Source organism: Stegostoma tigrinum, chromosome 20 (genome assembly GCF_030684315.1).
Source record: "Stegostoma tigrinum isolate sSteTig4 chromosome 20, sSteTig4.hap1, whole genome shotgun sequence".
Lineage (NCBI taxonomy): Eukaryota > Metazoa > Chordata > Chondrichthyes > Orectolobiformes > Stegostomatidae > Stegostoma > Stegostoma tigrinum.
In genome coordinates this window covers 13029777-13057507 of record NC_081373.1, presented here as the reverse complement: position 1 = coordinate 13057507, position 27731 = coordinate 13029777, and the positions used below count along the sequence as shown (strand labels likewise).

The following is a 27731-nucleotide window of genomic DNA, read 5'->3' as shown; positions in this document are numbered from 1 at the left end:
TCACTTATTCCCAAGTTTTTGCCAAAGAGCACAGAAAATGGTCTAAAATTGAACTGAAACTTGACATTTTCATTTTTAATTTGATTGTTGCAATGTGTTGAGGAACCTTTATATTAGCTTTGCATTGTTCCTGTTCTGGGAGTGTTTGATTGGGAAAGTTTACAAAATGCTTTACTTTCAGTTTAAAAGAGTAAAGGGAGCTTTACTCTGTAGCTAACCCCATGTTGTACCTGTTCTGGGAGTGTTTGATGGCGATAACGTGGAGTGAGCTTTAATTTCTGTTGAAAAGAGCAGAGGGAACTTTACCCTAGATCTAATCACATACTAACACTGTCCTGGGAGTGCTTGATGGTGACAGAGCAGGGAGAGCTTTACGGTCTATCTAACCCCACAGTTTACTTGTCCTGGGAATGTTTGATGAGGTCAGTGTACAGGAAGCTTCACTCTATGTCTAACTCCATGGTGTACTGACCCTGGGAGTATTTGATGGGAATGGTGTAGACGTTGCTTTATTCTGAATCTAACCCGCAAATGTATATGTCCTGGAACTTTGCTTAATTACTTAAACTTGTATTTTTTTGAATATGGAATGTGCACATGTGAATATGAAATATTTTGTGAGTGGTGGAAGATGTTGATGGGATACAGTCAGGGAAGGTTGACACAGACCATGACCGGCAAAGACTACATAGAGCAAACAGGACTGTCGTCTGGAAATAACACAATGTGGAGCTGGAGGAACACAGCAGGCCAGGCAGCACCAGAGGAGCAGGAAGGCTGACGTTTCAGGTCAGGACCCTTCTTCAGAAAGTGTTGAAGGTGAAGGTCAGTTCTGAAGTTGAAACCTCTGCCATCCCATCAATATCCATTTGCCATTTGGAACAGTCCCTTTCGCCTGCGACGCCCAGCCACCAAGCGCACTTTCCTGCGGATCATGTGAAGTTCCTCTCTGTAATCCTTGTGATGCATTTGGATGTATCCCCGAGGTTCACAGAACGTCTACTTAAACAGAGAGGTGGCTTAAAATATTGCAGCATTCACAGAAAAGTGCAGTCACATTGCCAGAGCTGAACACCTGCCTTCAAATGAGCTATCTCCCTCTTTGACCTGTTTTAATTTCTCTCTGAAATCTTAATTTGCCTATTTTTTTCCAATAAATCCTTTTTTCGTTCCTTGCTTCTTTCCTTTATGGATTATAGTTTCCTACTTAATCTGCCTATCCAGCTTTCCCTCCCTGTATCACTCTCTTTGAATCTCTGTGCAACTTGCACCTGCCAGTGCCCTTTGAGTCTCTTTTCCTATCTCCCATTCATGCTGTGTGTATTAGCATATTTCTCTCTCTTATTCTAACTCTTTCAGTCCTTCTCCATCCCTTTCACACTTGTCTATCACTCTCTATTTCACTCTGAGTTTCTCTTTCTTGGCATCTCAAACTACCAATGCTGCATTTCCCCTAATAGGCCCTGCAACATTCATGAAAGATTGGTATAAACTCGAGATATGCTCTGTCATTGGAATTTCCATCAATCTTCATGTCCCATGAGGAGAAAATAAGGTTATTCCCAATTTTTCTCTCTTTCCCATATCTGTCTCAGACTTTATCGGTCTCTTTTTGTCTCTCCATGTTTCTTGCATTCCATTTTCATTTATTACACCGTCTCTTGCTTTCTATCTTTTATCTGCCTCTTTTTCCATCTCCCTCTCTATCATTCCCTCCCCCACCGTCTCTCTCGTACGCACTCTAGACATGATTGTAATTTACTAAAAACTTTATGTTCATACAGAGTTAAAATTGGGTCCTCTATTTCTGCCACTCCCCACTGGCCCCTGCTAACTGATGACCGTCCCAGATGAGTTACCGCAAACTCCTGGAAGAATTCCTTGTATCCATTCTTTAAAATGTAAAGCTCCGGAAAGCAGAGGTTTGGATATACATTTGCATTTCGGTCCATTCTCCTGAGACTCCGACAACTGGGAAGAAGAGAAAGAGAAACAGAAAATGAATGTTGCATTGGCAACAGGATGTCAATTTGATCAGGTTTCTTGTAAATAACACCACAGCCATTGGTGCAATCTCACATTTACATTTTTTGGGGGTCATTTGTGATTTTTGAAATCCAATAGCACAACACATTTTAATTCTGAGTTGCCCACAATAATTTCACATAACCTGCTGCTTTAGTGAAAGATGGTGTGCTGTGTTTACACCTGGGATTTCTTGTTGGACTTGACTTGAATCTCCAGTGAGCCAGCTGTTTGTGAGCCCAACAAAAAGAAAAAGAACATATATAAGGGGCACTACCAACATGTTGGGGGGTTACCATTGAACAGAAACTGAACCGAACCAGCAACAGATGTGCTAAGGTTACTGTAGTGATTGTAACAAGGTTGGCCGGGGGCAACCTCTTACAATGAGTTCCTGATTGGACCTGGTTAACAGCCCCTATCAGGGAACCCTGGCTGACAGATATAAACAGGAGTGTCAGAGGTTCTGTTCACTCTGACAGCTGGCTCTGAAGAAGCTGGATCAGTGTCGAGGACTCTTCACATGGAAATAAAGAATGACTTGGTGATAGAAGTTACTTCCACGACAAGCAGCATTCCCACTAATTTTCTTATCAGCTGCACAGCCTCTGAGGCACCATGCCTGGCAATGAATTCTGAAATCGGAAGTCAGTGCCATGATTGGTATTCCCAATACCGATTGTCTCGCACGGAATATCGGAGTGGCTGTGCGCACATGCACCTTAAAGAAAACATTGGTGAGACGACCAGGTCAGAAGCTGGAATTTCTGCAGCAAGTAACTCTCCTCCTTTCTTCCCAGAATTTCTCAGTCATTCACAAGGCACAGGTAACGGTTATAATGGAATACCTCTTACATGGATGTGTGTAACTCCAACAACACTCACAAAGCTCAATACCATCCAGGACAAAACAGCCTACTGGATTGGCAAACCATTCACCATGTTCAACATGCACTCCCTCCATCAGCAGACACTCAGCACTAGCTGTGTTGGCCATTGACACGATATGCTGCGGCAACAGACTGAAGCTCCCTCAACAGCAGCTTTCAAACCCCATGACCACTACCATCAACAAGGCCAAGGACAGCAGATACATGGAAAATTACCACCTGCAAGTTCCCTCCAAGCCTCTCACCATCCTGACTTGAAAAAATTGCTGTTCCTTCAGTGCCCCAGGACAAAATTTTGGAAATCTCTCCCCAGCAGCATTGTGGGTCCACCTACAGCACATGGACTACAATGGTTCAACATCACTTTCTCAAGGGTAATAAGGGATCTGCAGTAAATACGCCCCATACCACAAACCAATATAAGACAAAGTACTTTTGAAATGTAGTCACTGTTTTAATGTCACTCAATTTACAACCAATTTGCTCATGGCAAGCTTTCACAAACAGCAAGGATCAGATAATTTGTTTTTGTGATGTTAGTTAAGGAATAAATATTGGCCATAACATTGGGAATAATTCATATTGTGATTCTGAGTTGCTCACGTTAATTTCACATAATTTGCTGCTTTAGTTGAGGATGGTGCAATGTGTTTGCATCTGGGATTTCTCATTAGACTTGACATGCATCACCAGTGACTCAGCTGTTTGTGAACCCAACAACAGGAGAAAGAAAATAAAAAAGGGACACTACCAACATCCATAATGCTCCTGTTCCAAATGGTGCTAGGGGAGCTTTCACATCTACCTGAGGTGGCAGAAAGGAACTTGATTTATCATTAGTATCTGACAGACAGCACATCCAACAATGCAGCACTCCCTCAATGCTGCACTGGGAAAGTCAGCCTGGATTGTGGCTCGGGTCTCTGGAGTGGGACTCGAACCCACAGCTTTCTGACTTGGAGGTGTGATTGTCACTCACTAACATATTGCTGGCACATAGGGAGGTAATGGTGGTGGCGGCAGTAACCACACCCCAAATGCACCTCTGTGTGTGAGTGTCTGTGTGTGTGTGAGTCGGTGTGTATATGGGTGTGTGTGTGTGTGTGTGTGTGTGTGTATGAGTCTGTCTGTGAGTGTGTGTGTCTGTGTCTATATGTGTGTGTGCGTGTGTGAGAGAGTATGTGTGTGGTTGGGTATGTGCACATGTGCCTGTGTGTATGTGTGTGTGTGTGTGGGAGTTTGTGTGTGTGTGTGTGTGTGAGTTTGTGTGTGTGTGTATGTGTGTGTGTGTCTGTGTGTGTCAGTGTGTGTTTGCGTCTGTGTCTGTGCGCGTGCGCCTGTGTGTCTGGGTGTGTGGGTATATGTGTGTGTGTGTGTGTGTGTGTGTGTGTGTGTGTGTATATTCAGTGAGTAAAGATGGAATCAGCTATGGGTTCACCCTTGCCATGGTCAGTCGCTTTGCAATGCTCACCTCTCAGGTACACAGCTAGAGAATGGGCTGTTGAAATAAGATGGCCAGATGTATACAACTGGCTGTTTCCAGAGTGGAATAGTGAGAGCAGGGAATAGAAGTACCAGAGGGTTAGTGACACTTACAACTTTGGACCTCGCTCTGAGGAGAACTCGCAATGGAAAATAATGACCCTACAATGCTTCCTAGGACAAGGCGATGCTTGACTTGGAAAGAATGTACTGATGAGCTGTTCCTCTGTGTACAGATTCAGGGCTCCCTGCAAAACACACAGGGAAAAGATTCAGAATGAGTAGGATCACTGGGATAAATACTTTTCAATTCCCACTTGTGTAGTAAGTGGATAAAAGAAAAATCTTGCATTCCTCCTGTGCCTTTCAAATGCTCAGAGTGTCCCAATGGCGTATGTGCTTTAGGAAATATTGACAGCCAATTTGTGCATGGCAAGATCCCACAAACAGCGATGTGATAACAATCTGACTTTGTAATGTGGTTTGGAGGGTAAACATTTGCCAAGACGCCAGGCAGAACACATCAAAATCTCTGTTTATTTTTGTCATGCCACCTGAGTGGGGAGATGGGCTTCAGTTTAATTCCACCTCCAAACAAAACCGTGCCTGTCGAAGTGCAGTATTCCTTCAGTACTGCACTGCACTGCCACCAAAATGTTTGTGCTGAAGTCCTTGGACTGGGTGTGAATCATAAGCTTGTGATTCAGAGGTGAGAGAGCTACTGTCTCAACTCAAGAAACAGAATCAGGACCTTGTTGATTTCCAGAGCAAGGAGTGAGCCCTGAGTGAGAGTTGCAGACCGGCACATTCCAAGGTCCGGGACTACATGCTAAAGGATACACTAAAGCTTGGGGCAGCTGAAGCCAAGGCGCAGTGGGGAAAGACCACTGTCTGAGGTCTTTCTGCTAAAGGTAAATGGGAGTCCATTCAGTTATCAGACCCTCCTAGCACCTCAATTGTGTGTAAATATAGTCTTGTATGTATAAGAGAGGTCTTTGGTTTTTTTTGAGATAGTCAAAGTTCAACATTTTGTTTGTTTGCTTGACATGCAACTGTGCAGAACCAAGCTGTTTTGTGACAATTTAATAAACAGAGTTTTCTTTAACGAATAGCGTATATTTTGAAATTTTAAAAAACTGAATCAGCACCAAAAAAAGGAAGTAATTCCACTGTGCCAGAGCCATCTTTTAATCCTATGCTGGATTGGCCAACACTCATGCAAGTGGCTGGACAGTGAGAAACTGGGAGGCCATTCACCCAGGTCAACTTCACACATAGACATCAAAGCCAAACGTGGGGCCACTGGAAAAGGAGTGAGAAGAGGAACACACAGTGGCATCTTCTAGCAGGCAGCCTTTTAAAAAAAAATGCATCTTTGGCAAAACTAAGGGCAATTGAAAGAGCGAAAGAGCCCAGAGGGAAAGAGGAGCCTCCACCCATCTTCTGTCACCAGAATCAGAGTCTTTCCCCTCTCAGAGGTGGTAAGTGGAGGGAAAGGGCCAAGCATTGAGAATCTGAGAAGTGGGGAGTGAGGATAAACACTGTCACAAAAGCACAGATCATAAACAGTGAGGAACAGACCAACCTTTATGTGCCCACCATTATATTCATATGGGTAACGACAATCCACTATGATGTACTCATGGATAACATGTTCATAAAGTCCGAGCAGCAGAGCGGCTACCTGTAGAACATCCCAGAATCCCCGTCAGATCATTGTGCCACAATGCAGAGAGGCAAAAAAAACAGAATTTGCATTTCCATAACCACCTTTCAACCAGCTCAGGGCATCCCAAAAGATTCTACAGTCATTTCTGTCATTTTTAAAAGTGTGCTCAGTTACAATGGAGGAAATGCAGGAGCTGATTCGCACACAGCAAGCTCTTGCAACCAGGGAATGACCAGATGGTCTGTTTTACAGTTATTAATTGAGGGGGAGATATTGGCCAACACCCCAGGGAAATCTGTCCTGACCTTTTTCGAAATAGTGGCCATAGAATCTTTTACACCCATCTGTGAGGTCCTCTCAGGATCTCTGTTCAATGTATCTGAAACCTGGCACCTCTGACAGTGCTGGTCTCCACTGGTATGTCACTGACACAGGGTGTGTAATCTGCATTATATCCAGGACCCAAAGGATAGCCATGGTGCTGGAGAAGACAAGGCTGGATAGAAAAACAAGGAGGCACTGCCACGGTCTCAGACTGACTTCTCTTAGGAGCCATGGCCCAGCTTGACACAACCCTAAAAGCCAGTGCTGATTTGAACAAAATCCATTTCTTTCCTGTTACCCTCCCCTGGAGATGTTGCCTCTTCCTAGGACACAGATCTCATGGGTCCAGCAGCTCCTGTTCCAAGGAACATGATTCTGCACAAAGGCTATTGTGGGGAACCCATACAGGTTGCTGCACTACAAGGTTGACTGTACTCAGAAGGACTTAAACAGCCTTGAGGGAGTCAGGGGCTACTCAAGAGCACAGTCATCACTGGATCCAAAAGGGATAACTAGAGAGAACATCCTAATGGAGTAAGAGTAGAAGCTGTAACAAATTATAGGATTTGGGGCACCATGTGCACAGATTCTTCCAAAAAGCACAAGTGCTCAAAAAGAAATCAAAATGTCTTAGAGACAGTTGGCCTTTATCTCAAGGTACCTGTGGTATAAAGGACTGGAAGTATGCATCAGTTGTACGGAGCTTTTGTCCCTCCACTCTGGGAGTAGCTGGGATCAGTTCTGCACCTACACATAGGAAGGAGATTGGCCAGAATCCTCTAGGGGGTTAAAGGACTGAATTGTGAGGAAAGTTTACACAGGTTAGATTTGTTATTCCAGGTAATTAAAGGATTTCATTGGCTAGATAATGGAAGAGATTCCAAAATAGAGGAAAAACAATAACATCCAAGCCAGGCTCTTCAAAGGTGATATCAGGAAGCATTTCTTCATATAATGGAAAGTGGGTATCCAGAATTCTTTCACCACTGTTGAGACTGAGGTCAATTTGCAAACCAAGATCCATAGATTGTATGTTAAGAGTTTTCTGGATTATGGAGTCAAATGAGTAAATAGAGTTAAGGTATACATTGGACACAATCTCACTGAATTGCAGAACAGCTTGAGGGCCTGAATGCTCTACTCCTGTTTGCCATCGATTACTTTCCACATCATACCTTTTAGAGACTGATTACTCATCTTTGAGGGAATCAACGGTTATGGGGATGAGGCAGGAAAATGGAGTTGAGGATTATTAGATCAGCTATGATTCATTGAATGAAAAACCAGATCAATGATGGGCCAGAGATAATGGGAACTGCAGATGCTGGAGAATCCAAGATAACAAAGTGTGGAGAGGGTCTATGCCCGAAACGTCAGCTTTTGTGCTCCTGAGATGCTGCTTGGCCTGCTGTGTTCATCCAGCCCCACACTTTGTTATCAATGATGGGCCAAATCACCGACTTCCGGTCCTATTTCTTACGGTCTGGCCCTTGGCTGAATTTGCCTCTGAAGGATCACAACACCATTGGGAGGAAGGATTTACGCAACCAGGTACCCAGGCCAAGCTCATGCAGCATGAGGCTGAGAGTTGAACCTGTGAGTTTCCTGGAGATAAAGCTCAATTCCACATTCGCTCTTTGCTAATTGATCAATCAGCATTCCAGTGAGCTGCTAATTGTTCCTAGTGCCCTAGCAATACTCACAGAGTGAGCTGAAATGTATTTCAGATCCTGATGTTTTCCATCTTCTATTGGCAGCGCGCAGGCCTAGAGCAGGGAGCAAGGACACAAGAATCATCAGTTGTCTCAAACTTCCCTAAACTTTCTACTCAAACATTGTCACAGCTGGGAATGCAGACAATTACAACTGGAAGTACACAGTATCTCACTCCTTGGACTGGTATAACATGGGGTCACATACAAATAAAGCTCCCTCCACACTGCCCCTAGCAAACATCCCAGGACAGGTACTAGAACAGAGTCAGGCACAGAATAAAGCTCCCTCTGTGTTTTTAAACCAAAAGCAAAGCTCCCTCGATGCTGTCCCTGTCAAACACTCTCAGGACAGATACAGCATGGGGTTAGGTCCAGGGTAAAGCTCTCTCTATACTTGGCAAAGTGGAGGTGAGGTGGGCAAAAATGGGGAGAGGGAGGGAAAGATGATATGAGTGACAGAATGGGAGACAGGAGAGTTATATGGGTGTTATGGTACTAAGGTTTGTGTGAATTAACTTGTGGGACTCTATAAATAGCACCTCCTATAATAATGATAAGCGAACATGACTGGAAGATAAGGAAGAATGATTGTGTCTTCATCAGCTTAAGACCAAGTCATATTATATTGTGCGTACAGTTCCTTAAGCTATAATGAACAAGTTTTGATAGAATGTATCAGTAACTCATACAGATGGGCTGGTTAAAAAGGCATTTAGCATGCTTGCCTTCATTACTCAGTCCTTTGAGTACTGGAGTTGGGAAGTCCCATTGAGGTTGTACAGAGTACTGGTGAGGCCTCTTCTGGAATACTGTGTCCAGTTCTGGTCACCCAGCTATAGGAAGTAAATTAGTAAGCTGGAGAGGGTTCAGAAGAGATTTACCAGTATGTTGCTGGGTATGGAAGGCTTGAGTTATAGAGAAAGGCTGGATAGGCTAGGAATTTTTCACTGGAGCATTGGAGGTTGACAGGTGACCTTACAGAAGTTTATAAAATAATGCAGCATATAAATAGAATTAATGGTAGTTCTATTTTCCCTAAAATAAGGGATTTCAAGACTTTGGGACACAGTTTAAGATGAAAGGAGAGAGATTTAAAAATAGACATGAATGGTAGGTTTTTTTTACACAGAGGGTGGTTCATGTCTGGGATGAACTTCCTGAGGAAGTGGTGGATGCAGCTACAATTACTATGCTTAATAGACATTTGGATAAGTACATGAATAGGAAAGGTTTGGAGGGATATGGACCAGGAGCAGGCAGGTGGGACTAGTTTAGTTTGGGATTATGGTTGGCATAGACTGGTTGGACCGAAGGGTCTGTTTCCATGTTGTATAACTCTATGACTCAGTGAACATTCTAAAACTGTACTAACCAACATTTAACCTGTTGACAGCAGTTATCAATCCCAAAGCACCGAAAATTCAACTTTAGCAAAGATTAACCGGCAGGCCTGTAAAACAGGCACTAAAACGGTAGAGATAATAGGAACTGCAGATGCTGGAGAATCTGAGATAACAAGGTGTGGAGCTGGATGAACACGGCAGGCCAAGCAGCATCAGAGGAACAGGAATGCTGATATTTCGGGCCTAGACCCTTCATCAGAAAAGTCTAGGCCCGAAATGTCAGCTTTCCTGCTTCTAAGATGCTGCTTGGCCTGATGTGTTCATCCAGCTCTATACCTTGTTATCACTAAAACTGCAGAACTGTGTGGGCCAGGTGAGGAACTCCAAACATGCTCCAGAAGTGAAGTGAAGTGAGTCAGTAAGCATCAGAAAATTAACTTTCAGTGTCATTTAAGGCTGTATCCACACTGGGCATTATTGGTTAAAATGTGAGCTTATGCACTTTGTCAGGAAGAATAGAAGAGGAGAATATTATTTAAAAGGGAAAGGTGGCAGAAAGCTGCAACAGACGGAACTAGGTGTCATCAAGCATTAACCGTTAGTCTCTAAGTTCAGTGGGTATTAGGGAAGGCAACAGGACTGTTAGCCTTCACTTCAAAGGGAATCAAGAATAAAAACAGGGAAGTCTTGCTAACATTGAATGGAGCAAATGTCAGACAATACCTGGAATAGACTGAGCGGGTTTGATTCCTTGTCGAAGGAGGATATTTGCCTTTAGGGAGGAATTTAGAACTAGGGGTGCAGTTTCAAGCTGGGGGACCTCCTACTTACAATGGAGACAAGGAGGGATGTCTTCTCAGTGTAGTTAGTATTTGGAGTTCTCCTTCTGAAGTTAGCAGTGAACATTCGGCCGCTGACTAAATTAAAGGTTGAATTTGATAGATTCTTGATTGTCAAAGGTTGCTGGGGGAGATGGGTAAGCAAGAAAGGGGAATTAAGGCTGCAGGCAGATCAGCCACAATGTATTGAGTGGTGCAGCAGGGTTGACGGGCCAAATGGCATACCACAGCTCCCATTGCCTACATCTTATATATTCCTTCTGAACCCAGTGGGAGTACTCCTTTTTGCCACCAGGGATTCGGTGTGGACAGAATGTTGCTCCCTGCAGTCCTGTGCAGTCGAGTGGTCCATGTACTCCAGGGGCCGACTGTGTTCTCTGCAACCTCGAGGAATCTGAGTTCCACGCAAACACTAGGGTGTGGCAGACCGCAGCCCCTGTTCCACTTTGAGGGGGCTGCTCCTCAGATACTGGTTGCAGTTCAGCACCCCCCCACCATGCTCCTGTTCTTTGTCTACCCATTCCAGACGATCAGAGGCTGGAGAGCACTATTCCTCTCCAAAGTGGCATTGGAATTTGAATATTGTTCTTTCATATTTTTATGTTTGATTTCTGTTATGGCATCCCTTTAAGGGCTGTCGCCCTTCAGTACGGTCTATTTGGATTTAATTTGGCAGTGATTTAATCTGATTGGAATATTTTAATTTAAAGCTGGATTAACCAAGAAAGAACGGGTTCCGACATTGTTCTTACTTTAGAGAAATCACCGATAAGGACTCTCTCCTCTGAGTCTGGGATTTGTTTAACGTTGACTTCCTGGAAGCAGGACAACTGGCGGAGGGTATAAAGCTGGAAAAGACATTAGAGTGGCCTGTCAGTGGGGAATAGACAAACAGAACTGCCTGCAATGCTCTCCCTTACTCCCTTCATTGTACAAATTCTTCATTCAGGAATGGCTGAATTGGGCATGTCACCTGTGGGTCCTCACTCAGGTGGGTGTAAGAGACAGTGATGGGACAGTGAGGCTGGCCAGGATATTCTACTGTGACAGCATCACAATCTGATACCTTCTCTTACAACAAAAAAAAACAGACTATCCACTGGATAGAATTCTGCTAAGGGAATCTGGACAATTTACTTTTAACACCATACTCATTAACTCTGAGAATGAATATTGATCTCCTTCCATATCCTGAGATCACAGACCCCCATCCTGTCACTGTACAGGGGTATATCACAGATACAGAGCCCCATCCTGTCACTTTGTGGGGGTGTATCTCAGACACAGACCCCCATGTCCTGTCATCAAGTTGGAGGGTCAGGGACTCAGGAGCTGGTCTTTATTGATAGAAATTGAGTGTTCCCTTCAATTAAATTGCACCAAAAAAAACTGAAGAATTAGTAGCAATTTCTTCAAGGATCACAAGTTTTACCTGTCTCTGGTCTGTTTCCCAGTTTCCATGGTTACTGTGTTTTCTCTTTTTCTGAGCTGATGGTTGCTGTCTATCAGCCTGTTCAGTACGCTTTTCACAGAGCTGTTTCAGAGGAGAGGAATTGACCCCTGATCGCGCACACCCATCTTCCTGTTCATAATAGGAATAGGCAAAACTAAATCCCTCACACCAGATAAAATTCGGCATAGTTCTGAAATTATCCGAAAAAAAATTAGAGGTTTTGATGTCCTTGTTCTCAATAAGAAATGGGCCTGGAAAAGCAATGAACAACCCCCTCAATTACACTTCCAGCACAGGGACAGCATGGGGTTAGATACAGTGTAAATCTCCTTCTACACTGTCCCCATCAAACACTCCCAGGACAGGGACAGCATGGGATTAGATACAGAGTGAATCTCCCTCTATACTGTCCCCATTAACACTACACGACAGGTACAGCATTGGATTAGATACAGAGTAAAGCTCCCTCCACATTGTCCCATTAAACTCTCCCAGGACAAGTACAGCATAGGGTTAAATGCAGGATAAAGCTACCTCTACTTTGTTGTATTACTCACAGGATAGGTACAGCACGAGATTAGATTTAGAGCAAAACACATTCTGCACAATGCCATCAAACACATGAACAATGACTAGAAAGTGAACTACTTGTCATGCTACTGGCCTATCCTGGTTATGAAGATCCCTGTTTCCATCCATATTGTGTACTGGATTCAGTGATCCGTGATGGAACAGGCTGTAGGAGAGCTATAACTGATCTTGGTGTCTCTAGGAAACAAGTCGGGAACATCCGCATAATCAAATCCCTGCTGCTGACCATTAACAAATAAGCTACGCTGGAAAGGAGGAGAGAGCAACAGACATTGAGAGGTTCTGACAAGTCTCTGAGGTCAACAGTTTAACAGCCAATGAAGGCTCACATGATGTGAGAGAGGTAGAAGAGATATCCAGTGATGGTAAACCTGGATCCCACTGGCAGTTGGTGTTGAACAGATCCAAAGAGATCAAATAATCACACACAGAGGAAAGCGAAAGGAAATGGAGCGATTGGTCTCACATGTTTCTTGTCCGGTTGATGCAAATTTCCCTCCACTTTCATCCGCATTTTGTCCAGAAGTCTGATCTGTGCAAATAAAGCCAGTAATGTTTGAGCATATTTTTAACTGGAGGTGAATGACTTTCACCAAACCTGACACCTAACTGTGTCAAACTGTTCCTCCACATGTTACTACATTCATGCTTATCATGGGTTTTGCCTGCGGAAATTCTCAACTCTGATTGCACCATCGGGCTAGCCAATTCCCATAGCCCTCCTAATATAGTTTCCGAGATGATTTTTTTAACCATTATGTTTTCCTTTCTGAAATTACAAATATAGTTGAAGATTTTTAGAAATTGCTAATTTGATTATAACAGTTCAAAGAATCAACATAATACCAAATCATTAACCCGTTACCCCATCTACTCGCCGACTTAGACTGACTGTAGGTTGAGCAATGCCTCAAGTTCTCAAATGACCATCCTTTTTTTCTCCAAATCCTTCCATGGTCTCTCATCCTTCCCTGATTGCAGCGTTCTGCTAAATCGCATCCTTCGATCTTTCCACCTCTTACAGTAATGTCTTCAGCTTCTGAGGGCCTCCTCTCAGGAATTCTCTTCCAATCTCTTAACATCCCTGTGTCTCTTTTTAAGCCAATTCTTAAAAAACTTACCTGAAAAAGGTGTGGGAGGGAAATTAGGGAATTATAACATCAAAACCAAACCTCATTATCAGGACATTTTTGGACTCTATAATTAAAAAAGTATTGATTGAACAGCTTGAAAATGACCAGAGAAAGCCAGTGCGCCTTTGGAGTCAAGCGTAATGAAGCTGTCTGGTTATTTTAAAGCAGTGATTTATAAAGTAAAGGACAAGGGTTATGTCTGTGGATGTTATGTACATGAAAATCCAAAAGGATTAAATAAAGAAACATAAGAAACTCTCAGCCAAATTCGCAGCTTATGGAATTAATGTCAAAATATTGACCTCATTGGGAATCTGGCTGAGCAGCAGGAGACAGGAGGAGATAATGGACATCTTTTGCAATTGACAGAATATTGGCGTCCATCAAAGATCCATGTCTGGCCCTCAATTATTCACTCAGAATTCACTCTGAACAACTCAGCTGAGGGTGGAGGGTTGCTTTTCAGACTGGAGGCCTGTGACCAGTGGCTGTGCCCCATAGATTGGTGCTGAGTCCACTGCTTTTTGTCATTTACATAAGTGATTTGGATGCGAAGTTATGGTTGGTAAGTTTGAGGGTGACACCGAAATTGGAGGTGTAGTCGACAGTTACGAAGGTTACCTCAAACTACACTAGGGCATTGATCAGATGGGCCAATGGGCTGAGGATTGACTGATGTATTTTAATTTTGCTAAATGTGAGGTGCTGCATTTTGGCAAGGCACATGAGGGCAGGACTTATACACTTAATTGTAGGATCCTGGGGAGTGCTGCTGAACAAAGAGAACTTGGGGTGCAGGTTCATAGCTCATTGAAATTGGAGTTGCAGGTAGACAGGATGGTGAAGAAGGCATTTGGTACGCTTGCCTTTATTGGTCAGTGCATTGAGTATAGAAGTTGGGAGGTCATGTTGCAGCTGTACAGGACATTGGTTCCGCTACTGTTGAAATATTGCATTTAATTCTGGTCTCTGCTACAGAAAAGATTTCTGAAATTTGAAAGGGTTCAGAAAAGATTTGCAAAGATGTTGCCAGGCTTGGAGGGTTTGAGCTATAGGGAGAGGCTGAATAGGCTGGGGCTGTTCTCTTGGAGCATCAGAGGCTGAGGGGCGACCTTATAGAGGTTTACAAAATCAGGGGCTGTTTCCATGCTGTTCATCTTTACGCCTCCATTAAAAAAACACAAATGCAAAACTTTCTGATGACACAAAGGTTGTAAGCAATGTTGTTGGAAGTATAACATTATACAGAAACTGATAAATTAATTCATTTGACAAAACTATGGCAATGGATTTTAAAGTAGGCAGATGTGAGTTCATTCACTTTGGATCTCAAGAGAGAAAACAAGGGAATTCCTACAAAAAGCTGCAAACAGTGGAGATCCAAATAAAGATAATAAAATGTGAGGCTGGATGAACACAGCAGGCCAAGCAGCATCTCAGGAGCACAAAAGCTGACGTTTCGGGCCTAGACCCTTCTTCAGAAAGGGCCGAAACGTCAGCTTTCCTGCTCCTCTGCTGCTTGGCCTGCTGTGTTCATCCAGCTCCACACTTTGTTATCTCGGATTCTCCAGCGTCTGCAATTCCCATTATCTCGAGATCCAAATAAATTTGTGGTCCAGGTATATCAAGCATTATAATGTCATGAATGGTACATAAAATAATCAAAAGTGGAATACTGACCTTTATATCTCAAGTATATGAATGATACAAATATCATTCTTCTGCTCTGCTAAGCCCATACCTGGAATCACTAATAGCAGTTTTGGGCACTGACCTTAGGGGGGAGATACTGGGATCAACAGATTTACCAGGACAATACCTAGACATGAGGATTATGCCATGAGGAGAGATTAAACAAACACAGGTTATATTCCCTTGAATTTACTGTATGATTTGATTCAAGCTTTAAAATGTTGATGCTGATAGGTTATATATAAATTATGTTCCTGCAGAGGAGCCACCTCAGATTCAAAACATTAACTCTGTTTCTCTCTCCACAGACCCTGTTAGAGCTGCTGAGTTTCTCCAGCACTTCCAGATTTTATTTGAGAAACTATTTCCTTTGGTTGGGGGATCAAGGACTGGGGCAAAGGCTAAGGATTCTAGGAAGATCTTAGAGGAGCGAAATTCTGAAACATTTCTTCATCCAAAGTCTGGTAGAGTTTTGGAACTCTCTTCCACAAACAACAATGAATGGTGGATCAATTATTAAAATTGTATTAAAGATAGATATAGCAGGTAAAGTCAAATCACAGCAGTCTAAAAACAAGGACAGAATGCATGATTTTAAAATGGGAATTGAATTAGCCTGCCTGCCCTGGTTGAGTTATTTCCTTGCTTCCCTCCCTGCTTCACCAAAAAAGGCTTTAACTGGTTTCAATTCTTCTTTGCCTTTGGTATTTGGGTAGTCCCCAGGATTGATAGTAAAGTGGATTATATAATCAGTATATGTCATGTGTTTCCATATATTTCCTTTGCAATGCCCAGTTCTCAAATTTTTAGTTAAGCTTTTGGAACGGAAGCCTGATATATAAAGCGTTGTCTACAATGTTGTATCTATGGGCTGTAAACATTGAGTATCTCTTTAGCATGAGTTTAAAAAGGCACTCTTTTAACCTTTGTCATTATCTTATACTATCATCGAACTCTAACATTATTGATGACTAACTTATAATCATAGTGGGGGGTAACTTAAGTCATTTGGAGTGCACAAATAGTCATTTTGTATGTTGCTGAAAAAAATGTGTTGAAGCTTTGGTCTTCATTCATCAGGATAATTAATAAGCCATACAAATGTCAGGAAAAACAACATTGAACACTATAGGAGAATTGGGTGCTGAGTGCTTGATTGTTAAAAATGTTGCCATGAAGAATGCACAAGTTAGATGATGACTGACAGCTAACTAATAGTTTTATTAAATTTTAAATCTCCGACTGGTCAAAGAATTGCCTCGAACAAGAGAACACTGGTAGCTGTTTTGTAGTTAAAACAGGTAGTATGCATAAAAGTTCTTTCTATCTGTAAAGAACAGGGCCCTGTGTATCAATATATATAGCTTCCAGTACATGAAAGTGCATCACACTCTCAGCCCGCATTACAATCCTAAAGTGACATCAGTGTAATGATTAATACACTCTGGATTATTTGACAAATGCTGTCAAGAATATTGTTGTGGATTCACATCCAATGTTGGACATTGAATTTTGAATCTTGCCAGCACTGGCTGTTGGGAAAAAAAAGTTTACTAATCATTAGGGGAAGTGATGGCCTAGTGGTATTATTGCTGGACTGTTAGTCCAGAGACCTAGATAATATTCTGTGGACCCAGGTTTGAATCCTGCCACAGCAGATGGTGGGATTTGAAATCAATAAATATCTGGAATTAAGAGTCTAATGGTGACCAAGAATCCACCGTCAATGGTTTGAAAAAGCACCTGGTTCACTAATGTCCTTTAAGGAAAGAAACTCCATCCTTACTTGGTCTGGCCTACATGTGACTCCAGACCCACAGCAATGTGGTTGACTCTTAACTGCCATTTGGGTAATTAGGGATGGGAAATAAATGCTGCCTGGCCAGTGACACCCTCATCCCATGAATGAATTTAAGGAAAAATCCTAACTGTTGCATTCTCCACTACAATGCCTGTACCTACCAGTCAACCAACTACCACTCTCTTCCCATCTAGTATAAAATGTTATTTTCCTTTTAGGTTGACACTTTCTTGTCCGTTGTCCTGATGTGAAGAAGATGAAAAGTTTCAACAAGATCTCTATTTTCAGCAGTCCCAATTGTTACTTCTGAAGAAGGGTCACACGACCCGAAATGTTAACTCTCCTTTCTCTCCACAGATGCTGCTAGGCCTGCTGAGTTTTTTCAGCAATTTCTGATTTTATCTCAATTTATGAGTGCACTATGAAATGAACAGAAGTCTTTTTGTAACTCACCGGCTTGGAGATTGTGCGCCTTGATGGAGTCTGTCTGCAAGGAGACAGCAACATTATTATGCACATAAATCCAATGGAATTAAATCCTGTAGTTTAAGAATTCCCTCTCTTCCCAATGCTGAAGATTTTGACTCATCCTGGAGCATAACACCATGCCCTCCAGCCGACTCCCCAGAGGCTCATTTGGCTATTCTTCAAACAAAAGCTTGCATTCCTCTCACACTTTTTATGATCTCAGTAGATCCCAAACATACCACAGTTCCATGACTAATCCACCTACCGGTGGTAACGGCCGATTGGTATTATCGCTGTAATGTTATTCCAGAGACCCTGATAATGTTCTGGGGACCTGGGTTCAAATCCTGCTATTGCAGATGGTGGAATCTGAATTCAATAAATGTCTGGAATTAAGAATATAATAATGACCATGAATCCATTGTCGCTTATTAGAAGAGCCCATCTGGTTCACTAATGCCCTTTAGGGAAGGAATCTACCATCCTTACCTGGTCTGGCCTACATGTGACTCCAGACCCACAGCAATGTGGTTGGCTCATAACTGCCCTCTGGGCAATTAGGGATGGGCACTAAATGCTGCCTAGCCAACAGTGCTGTCATCCCATGAATGAATAAAGGAACAATACGAGTCAATGAAGTACATTCTTGAAGTGTAGCCACTGTTATACAGTAGGCAGTGCAAGAGCTGACTTGCATACAGGAAGTTCCTGCTACCAGTAATAACTAGAATGTCTGTGTTTTCGAAATTTTTATTGAAGAATCAATACACCAGGTGGAGCTCACCTGCTCTTTTTCAAAATAGTGTCATGCATTCTTCTAATTCAAGCTGGGAGTGAAAACACCACCTCAGCTTAATGTCTGACCTATAGCACAGCACCTTCAACACTGCTGTCTGAAGATGTGTGGGTTAGGTGGACTGGCCATGCTAAATTAGCTGTATTGCCCAGGGGTGTGTAGATGGATTAGTCATGGGAAATACAGGGTTACAGGGATGGGGTGGATCTGTGTGAGATGCTCTTTGAGGGTCAGTATGGATTCAATGAGCCGAATAGCCTGCTTCTACATTGTAGGGTTTCTATGATTCCATAACTGCAGCACTTGCTTAGTCCTGGTGCTGGTGTTTCAGCCTCCATCATGGATAGGAGTTTTGGGTGGCAGGATTTCCTGCTTCATCACCTGAATATTTTATTGAATTAAAATTTCACCATTTGGGATTTGAATCCATGACCCCAGAACATTAGCTTGGTCTTTATGGATTACCAAGCTAGTGACATCACTATACCACCTCCTCACAATCTGCAAATATTCCAAACTTGATCATATCCCTGCTGTTACTGGCTGCACTGTCGTAAATTTACATCCCAAACAGCTTTATCTGGCTTCAGTCAGCACTTTGCCTTTCATTCCCATGTCAGGGCTAGTGGTCAGTGTGATTAGCCAACCCCTTGGTCCCATCAGTGCCACCCATAGTAAAAATGATTATGAACCTGTTGTATCGTCATGTAAGCTCAGTGGATTCACCAAAGTCCTTTGGTGAAGGAAGCCTGCCATCCTTACCTGGTCAGGGCCTACATGTGACTCCAGTCTCACACCAATATGGCTGACCCTCTATTGCCCTCTGAAGTTTAGAAGAAGGCCAGCAAGCACCTTCTCTGCACAATATATCCTGCTTCTTCCAGTGATGAATGGAAATGAAAAGCCCAGACACACACATAGACACAATATAGAAAGGTTCATTACAGAATGGACAGACATCAGATTGAAATGTCATGTGGTTGCATCCTGGAGACATACCCTTTCTTCATGCTCTTTGTATCAAGTCTACATGGTGACCTGGGAGGTGGACCTGTAATAGAAGACATCCAAATAAATTACTTGTGCAGAGTCCCTGAATCCCTTTCTATCGCTGTTTCAGGAAGTCCTCTGGTGCTTTTCCCTTTCTAATTCATTCATGTGAGGATAGGTGTTGCTGGCTATACAGCATTTATTGACCATAAGGGAGTTAAGAGTCAACCATGTTGCTCAGCATCTGAAATCACATGTAGGTTGGGTAAGAACTGCAGATTTCATTCAGTAAAGGGCATCATTGAACCAGATGGGCTTTTACAACAATTGACAGAGGTTACATCGTCCTGATGAGGTTAGTTCTTGACTCCAGATTTTTACTGAAGTCAGATTCACCAAAGCCAGAGTGGGATTCAAACCCATATCCCCAGAACATTAGCTTGAGATGCTGAATTACTAGTCCAGTGATATTACCACTCCCTCACTACCTCCCCTACCACAATGCAAAGGAACACCTTGAGGGTCTGTAAATGTCAGCCGTGGCTCAGTGGGTCATACTGTGGTTTCAGACCACTGTAGGTTCAAATCACACCCTACACACACTATCCAGGCCCTCATTTGGATTGCCATATTCCAAACTTGAAGAAGTCCACAGAGATTTGTTGGCCAACATGCTAGTCTTAATTAACCTTGCTAATGTTTTGCTTGTGAGGTCTTGCTTTCACAACATATTACAAGGAATTCCACACTTCAATATTAGTCATTGTGGAAAAGTTGTTGCAGATTGTGGGGAGGTGGTGTAGTGATGTCACAAGCTTGGTAATTCATAAAGACCAAGCTAATGTTCTGGGGTCATGGATTAAAATCCCAAATGGTGGAATTTTAATTCAATAAAATATGGAATTAGAAGCTAGCTTAATGGTGGCCAGATAACGACTACCAGTTGACATCTACTTCACTAATGTCCTTTTGGGGAGGAAATTTACTGTCCTGGCCTACATGTGACTCCAGATGCACAGCAATGTAGTTGACTCTGGGCAATTAGGGATGGGCAATGTCTGCTGGCCTAACCAGAAATGGCCATATTCCACATTTGTACACAACTTTGGATAGACCACACTTGGGTGTATTGTGAACAGTTCCTGTTTTTTTCTAAAAGGATAAAGAGGTATGGTACCAAAAACTTCCTTGGGTGATAACAGAACTATAGGACAACCAATAAAAACATATTCAATCTTGGAAATGATGGTAATGGTTAGAACTGGAGTTCCATATGAAGGTTTGCAAAATGAGTTTGGAGCAATTCTGGCACTTCCAGGTTTTACCGGTTTTCCTTCCCAATTTTAAACATACAACACCCATTTTGAGAAAGACTAGTTAACATTAGGCTTGTTATTATTGCCTGAAAAGATTGAGAAGGCTAGAGATATTTATGACTGAGGGGCCTAAAGAGTTCAAAATTGTAAAGGGATCAACACGATTAATGTAGAGATGTTGTTTCCACTAGATAGGGAGCACAAAACAATGGACCAATAAAATAACAACATAGTGACATAAATCCAATAAGAAATTTAAGAGGAATTTCTTAACTGGATAGATAGAATACAGGACCACAATGAAGAGGCATAAGATATATTTAAGAGGAAGCTAACATATGAATGGAGAAAGGAGTAGAGGAATATGATAGCATTTAGGGAAGAATGGGCAGGTTCACATGGAGTTTAAACTCCAATATGGTCAAGTGGTTTTTTTCTTTGCAATGCAGGAAAAATATGCAAAGACAGGTCCTACAAACAGTCTGCATCAAACTCACAATTGCACACAGAGACAGTTTTATAATAGATCTGCAAACTCTGCCTCTTGTATTCTGAGGCTTGCATTGGGCCTGCAGCCTCTTGCAGAAACAATAAATGCACAATGCAGAACCCCCTTGGCTGCTCTCCGTCAACAATCCTTTTGCGCAAAGCCCTCTGTTGCACCGCTATCAACCCCTCTCCCATTGTCCCTAACAGAATGCTGAAACCATGGCAACAGGCCCAATTTACCAGCTGAGCACGACCTGTACAGACCTGTAGGAGTTTTGGTATCCGTGGCAACTGGCAAGGCCTCGGGGCTTGGGTTTCCACTCTCGGGGGAAAGCTTGAGTCTGCGCTTCGGGGTGTTACTGAGTTGCAGGAACAATAAACATTAATGAGCAGTGGAGAAAACTTGAACAAGGCCAAATATATTTTTGCATATATCAAGCATGTGCCTTATTTTTAAGTCTCCTGCCTGAAATATCATCTGCCTGAAAAATAATTGTGGAGTACGCTCAAAGAAGTGATACTTCCCATAAACACTGGCCGTCCAAGATGATGAATTTATCTCAAGAAATTCTAGGGTTACCTGTTTGACGACCTTCCTGTGTTCAGTGAATATACTTTCGCATTCCAATTGTCAGCTTGTATTGCTGAAGGAGTGCTGCACTGTCAGACATACTGTCCTCTAAATGTGACATTTCATTTCTATAACATCATCAGAATTACTTAATAAAAAGACAAACTATGCGTTTTTGAAGTGTGGTTACTATTGTAATGTAGGTGAGATGTCAGCAAATTTGCACTCGTCAAACAACAATGTGACAATGGACCAATGACAGAATCCCTACAGTGCAGAAAGAGGTCATTCAACCCATTGAGTCTGCACCAACCCTCCAAAGAGCATCAACCCCTAACCTAGCCCCTGACCCTATACCTGTACCCCACATTTCCCATGGTTAATCCACCTTGCCTGCACAGCCCTCGACATTTTGCGATAATTTAGCATGGCCAGTCCACATAAACTGAACATCTTTGGACTTGATCTCTTTATGATGTTAGTTAGGGGATAAATTTTGTCCTGGACATTGGGGACAACTCTTCTGTTCTCTTATGAACCCAGCTTCGTATTAGACTGCATATTCAGCTTTATTTTAATATCTCAGCGGAAAAGTATTGACCTCTCTGACAGGGTAGCAATCCCCCAGCATTGGGCCAGGGATTGACAGCATGTACTGGAATTGGGGCCTGAATCCATGCCTTCTGAATGAGAGATGTGTATGGCTGCCAACTCAGTTTGTAAGGTGGAAACAGACAGGCCATGGCTTCAGTTCTCGATCTGTACTGAGTTGAAAGCCACAAAGTGTATGTAAATATTAGATGGGAATATGATCATGCTCTGTCTGCTGTGATACCCCTCATGGTCGAATGGCCTGCTTGCAATTTTTAAACAGTTAGCAGAGAGCCCATTGCATTTGCAGCCAGTGAACCCAAGCTCATCAACAATTGAAGCCTCCATGAAAACTGATTGGGAAAATCAAAATTCATTTCTTTGCTTGGGAGTGCAGAAGTGGTCACTAATTCTTTGGAACCAGAAAACAAACCATGGCAGCATTTCCATCCAAAAGAGGATGTTGGAGGGTTTAGATGAAGTGAAATGGAAGTTTATGTAGAGAACGAGCACCAGCATTGACCTGGTGGGCGAAATGATTTGTTTCTCTGCTGTAAATGCTTTGTTTCAAGCATGCAACTGAACCAGAGATGGAGGAGCCTTTTTACGGACCTGGAACCTGGAATACACTGTCTGAAACACCAGTGGAAGCAGATTCAAATGTCAGAAGAGGAATTTGATAAAGAATTGAAACTGAAATATTCTCAGAGATTTGGAGAACTTGGAGGTGGAGTGGGACTAACTACACAGGATTTTTAGAGAATTATTAGCCAATAATGGGCCAACATTGGTCACGTTATCGACAAACCACAAGAATGAGATTTTGTTGTCTGACTTTAACCTTTTACACATTAAACACATGTTCTAAACTTCTACATGTTAATTTTTCATTTAATACTACGGAGTACATTTCAAAAGTATATCCTTGGCTGTCAAGCATATTGAGATAGCAAGGGTCAAAAAGGTGCTATACAAATAAAGTCTCTCTCACATTAAGAATTCGGGACAGAGCAGTCCATTTGATTAGCACCTCAACCAACAATGAATTCAACATTCCATCCCTCCACCACCAATGCTCAGTTGCAGCAGTGTGTAGCATCTACGAGATGCATTTCAACAACACACCAAAGCTCCTCTAACAGCACTTTCCAAACCCACAACCTCCCCCACCTGGAAGGACTAGAACAGCAGGCACATGGGAATGTTACCACCTGTAAGTTCTCCTCCAATATCGCCATTCCTTTCTTTCTGTGTCATACAGTCATTGAATCATAGAGTCATAGAACATGGAAACAGACCCTTCGGTCCAACCAGTCCGTGCCGACCATGTTCCCAAACTAAACTACTCACCCCTGCCTGCGCTTGGCCAATATCTCTCCAAACATTTCTTATTAACTTACTTACCTAAATGTCTTTTAAACATTTTGATTGTACCCACATCCACCATTTCCTCTAGCAGTTGTTAAATCTTTCTCCTCTCACCTTATAAATATGTCACCAAGTCTTGAATTCCCCACCCTAGGGAAAAAGACACCTCCCATTCACCTTATTTATACCCCTCATAAGTTTATAAACCTCTATAAGACCATGAGACCATAAGACATAGCAGTGGAAGTAAGGTCATTCGACCCATCGAGTCCACTTCGCCATTTAATCACGGCTGATGGGCATTTCAACTCCACTTACCCGCACTCTCCCCGTAGCCTTTAATTCCTTGTGAGATCAAGAAATTATCAATCTCTGCCTTGAAGACATTTAACGTCCCGGCCTCCACTGCGCTCCGTGGCAATGAATTCCACAGGCCCACCACTCTCTAGCTGAAGAAATGTGTCCTCATTTCCATTTTAAATTGACCCCCTCTAATTCTAAGGTTGTATCCACGGGTCCTAGTCTCCCCGGCGAATGGAAACAACCTCCCAGCGTCTACCCTTTCTAAGCCATGCATTATCTTGCATGTTTCTATTAGTTCTCCCCTCAATCTTCTAAACACTAATGAATACAATCCCAGGATCCTCAGCCGTTCATCATATGGTAGGCCTACCATTCCAGGGATCATCCGTGTGAATCTCCGCTGGACATGCTCCAGCGCCGGTATGTCCTTCGTGAGGTGTGGGGCCCAAAATTGGACACAGTATTCTAAATGGGGCCTAACTAGAGCTTTATAAAGCCTCAAAAGCACATCGCTGCTTTTATATTCCAACCCTCTTGAGATAAGTGACAACATTACATTCGCTTTCTTAATCACAGACTCTACCTGCAAGTTAACCCTTAGAGAATCCTGGACCAACACTCCCAGATCCCTTTGTACTTCGGCTTTATGAATTTTCTCACTTTTAGAAAATAGTCCATGCTAGTATACTTTTTTCCAAAGTGCAAAACCTCGCATTTGCTGACGTTGAATTTCATCAGCCATTTCCTGGACTACTCTCCTAAACTGTCCAAATCTTTCTGCAGCTTCCCCACCTCCTCAGTGCCACCTGCCTGTCCACCCAACTTCGTATCATCGGCAAACTTTGCCAGAATGCCCCCAGTCCCTTCATCCAGATCATTAATATATAAAGTGAACAGCTCCGGCCCCAGTACTGAGCCCTGCGGGATACCACTTGTCACTGGTTTCCATTCTGAAAAAGAGCCTTTTATCCCAACTCTCTGCCTTCTGTCAGACAGCCAATCCTCAATCCAAGCCAGTAACTCACCTCGAATACCATGGGCCCAACCTTACCCAGCAGCCTCCCGTGAGGCACCGTATCAAAGGCCTTTTGGAAGTCTAGATAGATAACATCCACTGGGTTTCCCTGGTCTAACCTGCTTGTTATCTCTTCAAAGAATTCTAACAGGTTTGTCAGGCACGACCTCCCCTTACTAAATCCATGCTGACTTGTTCTAATCCGACCCTGCACTTCCAAGAATTTAGAAATATCATCCTTAACGATGGATTCTAGAATTTTACCAACAACTGAGGTTAGGCTAATCGGCCTATAATTTTCCATCTTCTGTCTTGATCCTTTCTTAAACAAGGGAGTTTCAACAGCGATTTTCCAATCATCTGGGATTTTCCCAGACTCCAGTGACTTTTGAAAGATCAAAACCAAAGCCTCTGCTATTTCCTCAGCCACCTCCCTCAGAACTCTAGGATGTAGCCCATCGGGGCCAGGAGATTTATCAATTTTTAGACCCTGTAGCTTTTCTAGCACTTTCTCTTTTGTAATGCCTATGGTACTCAACTCTGTCCCTTGACTCTCCCTAATTGTTGGCATAGTACTCATGTCTTCCACTGTGAAGACTGACACAAAGTACTTACTAAGTTCTTCAGCCATTTCTTTATCTCCCATCACTAGCCTTCCAGCATCAATTTGGAGCGGCCCAATGTCTACTTTTGCCTCTCGTTTGTTTCTTATCTATTGAAAGAAGCTTTTACTATCATTTCTAATATTACTAGCTAGCCTACCTTCATATTGGTCCTCTCCTTCCTTATTTTTCTCTTTGTTATCCTCTGTTTTTGAAGCCTTCCCAATCTTCTGATTCCCCAGTGCTCTTGGCCCTTTTATAGGCTGTCTCTTTTGATTTGATACATTTCCTGACTTCCTTTGTCAGCCATGGCTGTCTAATCCCACCCCGGACAATCTTTCTTTTCTTTGGGATGTATCTCTGTACTGTGTCCCCAATACACCCAGAAACTCCTGCCATTGTTGCTCTACTGTCTTCCCTGCTAGGCTCTGCTTCTGGTCGATATTCGTCAGTTTCTCTCTCATGCTCCTGTAATTACCTTTATTTAACTGTAACACCATTACATTCGATTTTGCGTTCTCTCTTTCAAACTGCAGACTGAACTCTACCATATTATGATCACTGCTTCCTAAGTGTTCCCTGACTTTAAGATCTTTTATAAAGTCTTTTATAAGGTAGCTCCTCAACCTCCTACATACCAATGAAATAAGTCCAGCCTATTCAGCCTTTCCTTATAACTCAAGCCCTCTGTCCCAGGTATCATCCTGCTAAATCTCTTCAGAAACCTTTCCAGCTTAATAATATCCTTCCTATATTAGGGCAACCAGAACCGGACACAGTGTTCCAGAAGAGGCGTCACCACAGTCCTTTACAACTTCAGTATAATACCCCAAATCCTATTTTTGAAGATCTGAGCAATGAGATGAGACAAAATCTTAGAACACCTTCCCTGACAGAATTGTGAGTATTTTTATAGTTGGAAAAAGCCACTCATCTCCCCACTTTCTCAAGGGGCAATTAGACATGGGCAATAAACATGGCTACAACCAGCCAGTGATACCCACAACACATAAACAGTAAAAAAAGTAAGAAAACGTCAGCTTTCCTGGTCCTCTGATGCTGCTCGACCTGCTTGTGTTCATCCAGCTCTACACCTTGTTATATCAAAGATTCTCCAGCATCTGCAGTTCCCACTACCATTAAAATTAAAATATGCTTTTCAAAAATGAGCTATCAACTGGGGATGCTGATGAACTCAGAGCTGACATCTCACCTTTCCTGGCAGGTCAGACTGTCGAGATTGAAGGACAAGCTGGAAACAGGAGAGAGGTGTCGGTCTGGGAAGAACGGAGAATCTGGGGAGAAAGACATCGAACCTCGCTTCCTTGCTCTTTGGCCCCGAGTTCACTTTGGGTCGTGTGTACCGTGGAGAAGTAAGATACTGTATCCTTTCAAGATCCCAGTCGAGCCTACCGGCCCAGTGAGGGAGGGGAAAAGAAACTTGCAGGGAAACTGTTAAATAGGGCAACGCATTTGTTCGAAAAGCAGAACTGCAGGCATCTGTTGCGAGGTTCTACTGTGTGTGCCTTCTCAGCGCTGTTTTTGAAACTTCTCTCAGCTGTTGCTGGGGCGAGCGGTTGTCACGGACGCGCTATTTCGGTGTGTAGTGGCGTCGTTTGGATGGGGGGTGTGGGTATAGCCAGGAATCGGTGCAATGGAAACTGCCTGATGGGCAGGACACGCCCCAGCCCACCCCAGCCCAAGGGAGGGAAAGGATCGAAGTATCTCGATGCATCGCCCGATCGTTATTGGAACCTGCGCCAAATTCCCTTTTACATACAGGCCGAATAGAAACGTCGTGCAAGAGGAGATGAGACAATATATCAACAGTCCCTAATAAAACAGCTCATTCCGGCCAACGGTGTGAACTGAGGACACACCGCAATGATGCCCAGTTGTAGTTAATATCCACCGCTGACCGGGGTGAAACCCTGGGGATGTGGGAATCGCTGACAAAACCAGCATTTGTTGCTCATCCTTCATTGAACTGGGTGGATAGCTGGGTATTGAACTGTGTGGACTGCTGGGGTATTGAACTGGGTGGATTGCTGGGGCATTGAACTGGGTGGATTGCTGGGTATTGAACTGGGTGGAGAGCTGGGGTATTGAACTGGGTGGATAGATGTGCTATTGAACTGGATGGATAGCTGGGGTATTGAACTGGGTGGATAGCTGTGCTATTGAACTGAGTGGATAGTTGGGGTATTGAACTGGGTGGATTGCTGTGCTATTGAACTGGGTGGATTGCTGGGGTATTGAACTGGG

At 43.0% G+C, this 27731-nt stretch overlaps 1 protein-coding gene across 5 annotated transcripts; it reads right to left on the bottom strand.

The window, feature by feature from the left end:
• cdc25d (cell division cycle 25 homolog d) lies at positions 1–27062 on the bottom strand. Of its 5 annotated transcripts, XM_048551291.2 has the most exons (12): positions 26680–27062; positions 21281–21375; positions 19221–19272; positions 17411–17444; positions 12798–12863; positions 11720–11869; positions 11040–11135; positions 8094–8156; positions 5983–6081; positions 4512–4645; positions 1860–1971; positions 1–999 (listed from the first exon to the last, which is right to left on the bottom strand). In XM_048551291.2, the coding sequence occupies exons 1-12, from the start codon at positions 26775–26777 to the stop codon at positions 859–861; spliced, it is 1140 nt and encodes a 379-aa protein (XP_048407248.1). In that variant the 5' UTR covers positions 26778–27062; the 3' UTR covers positions 1–858. The 5 variants fall into 5 exon arrangements, with proteins under 5 accessions (XP_048407248.1, XP_048407249.1, XP_048407250.1 ...); XM_048551292.2 differs by lacking the exon at positions 11040–11135; XM_048551293.2 differs by lacking the exon at positions 11720–11869.
• Between the last annotated feature and the right edge of the window lie 669 nt (positions 27063–27731).

Coding starts and splice junctions, on each gene's coding strand:
- cdc25d (XM_048551291.2), bottom strand. CDS start 26,777: ATGTCTTTCTCCCCAGATTCTCCGTTCTTCCCAGACCGACACCTCTCT. Junction 19,273..21,280: donor GGATACCAAAACTCCTACAG/GTCTGTACAGGT, acceptor CTTCTATTACAG/GTCCACCTCCCAGGTCACCA. Junction 4,646..5,982: donor ATAATGGTGGGCACATAAAG/GTTGGTCTGTTC, acceptor TGTGTTTTGCAG/GGAGCCCTGAATCTGTACAC.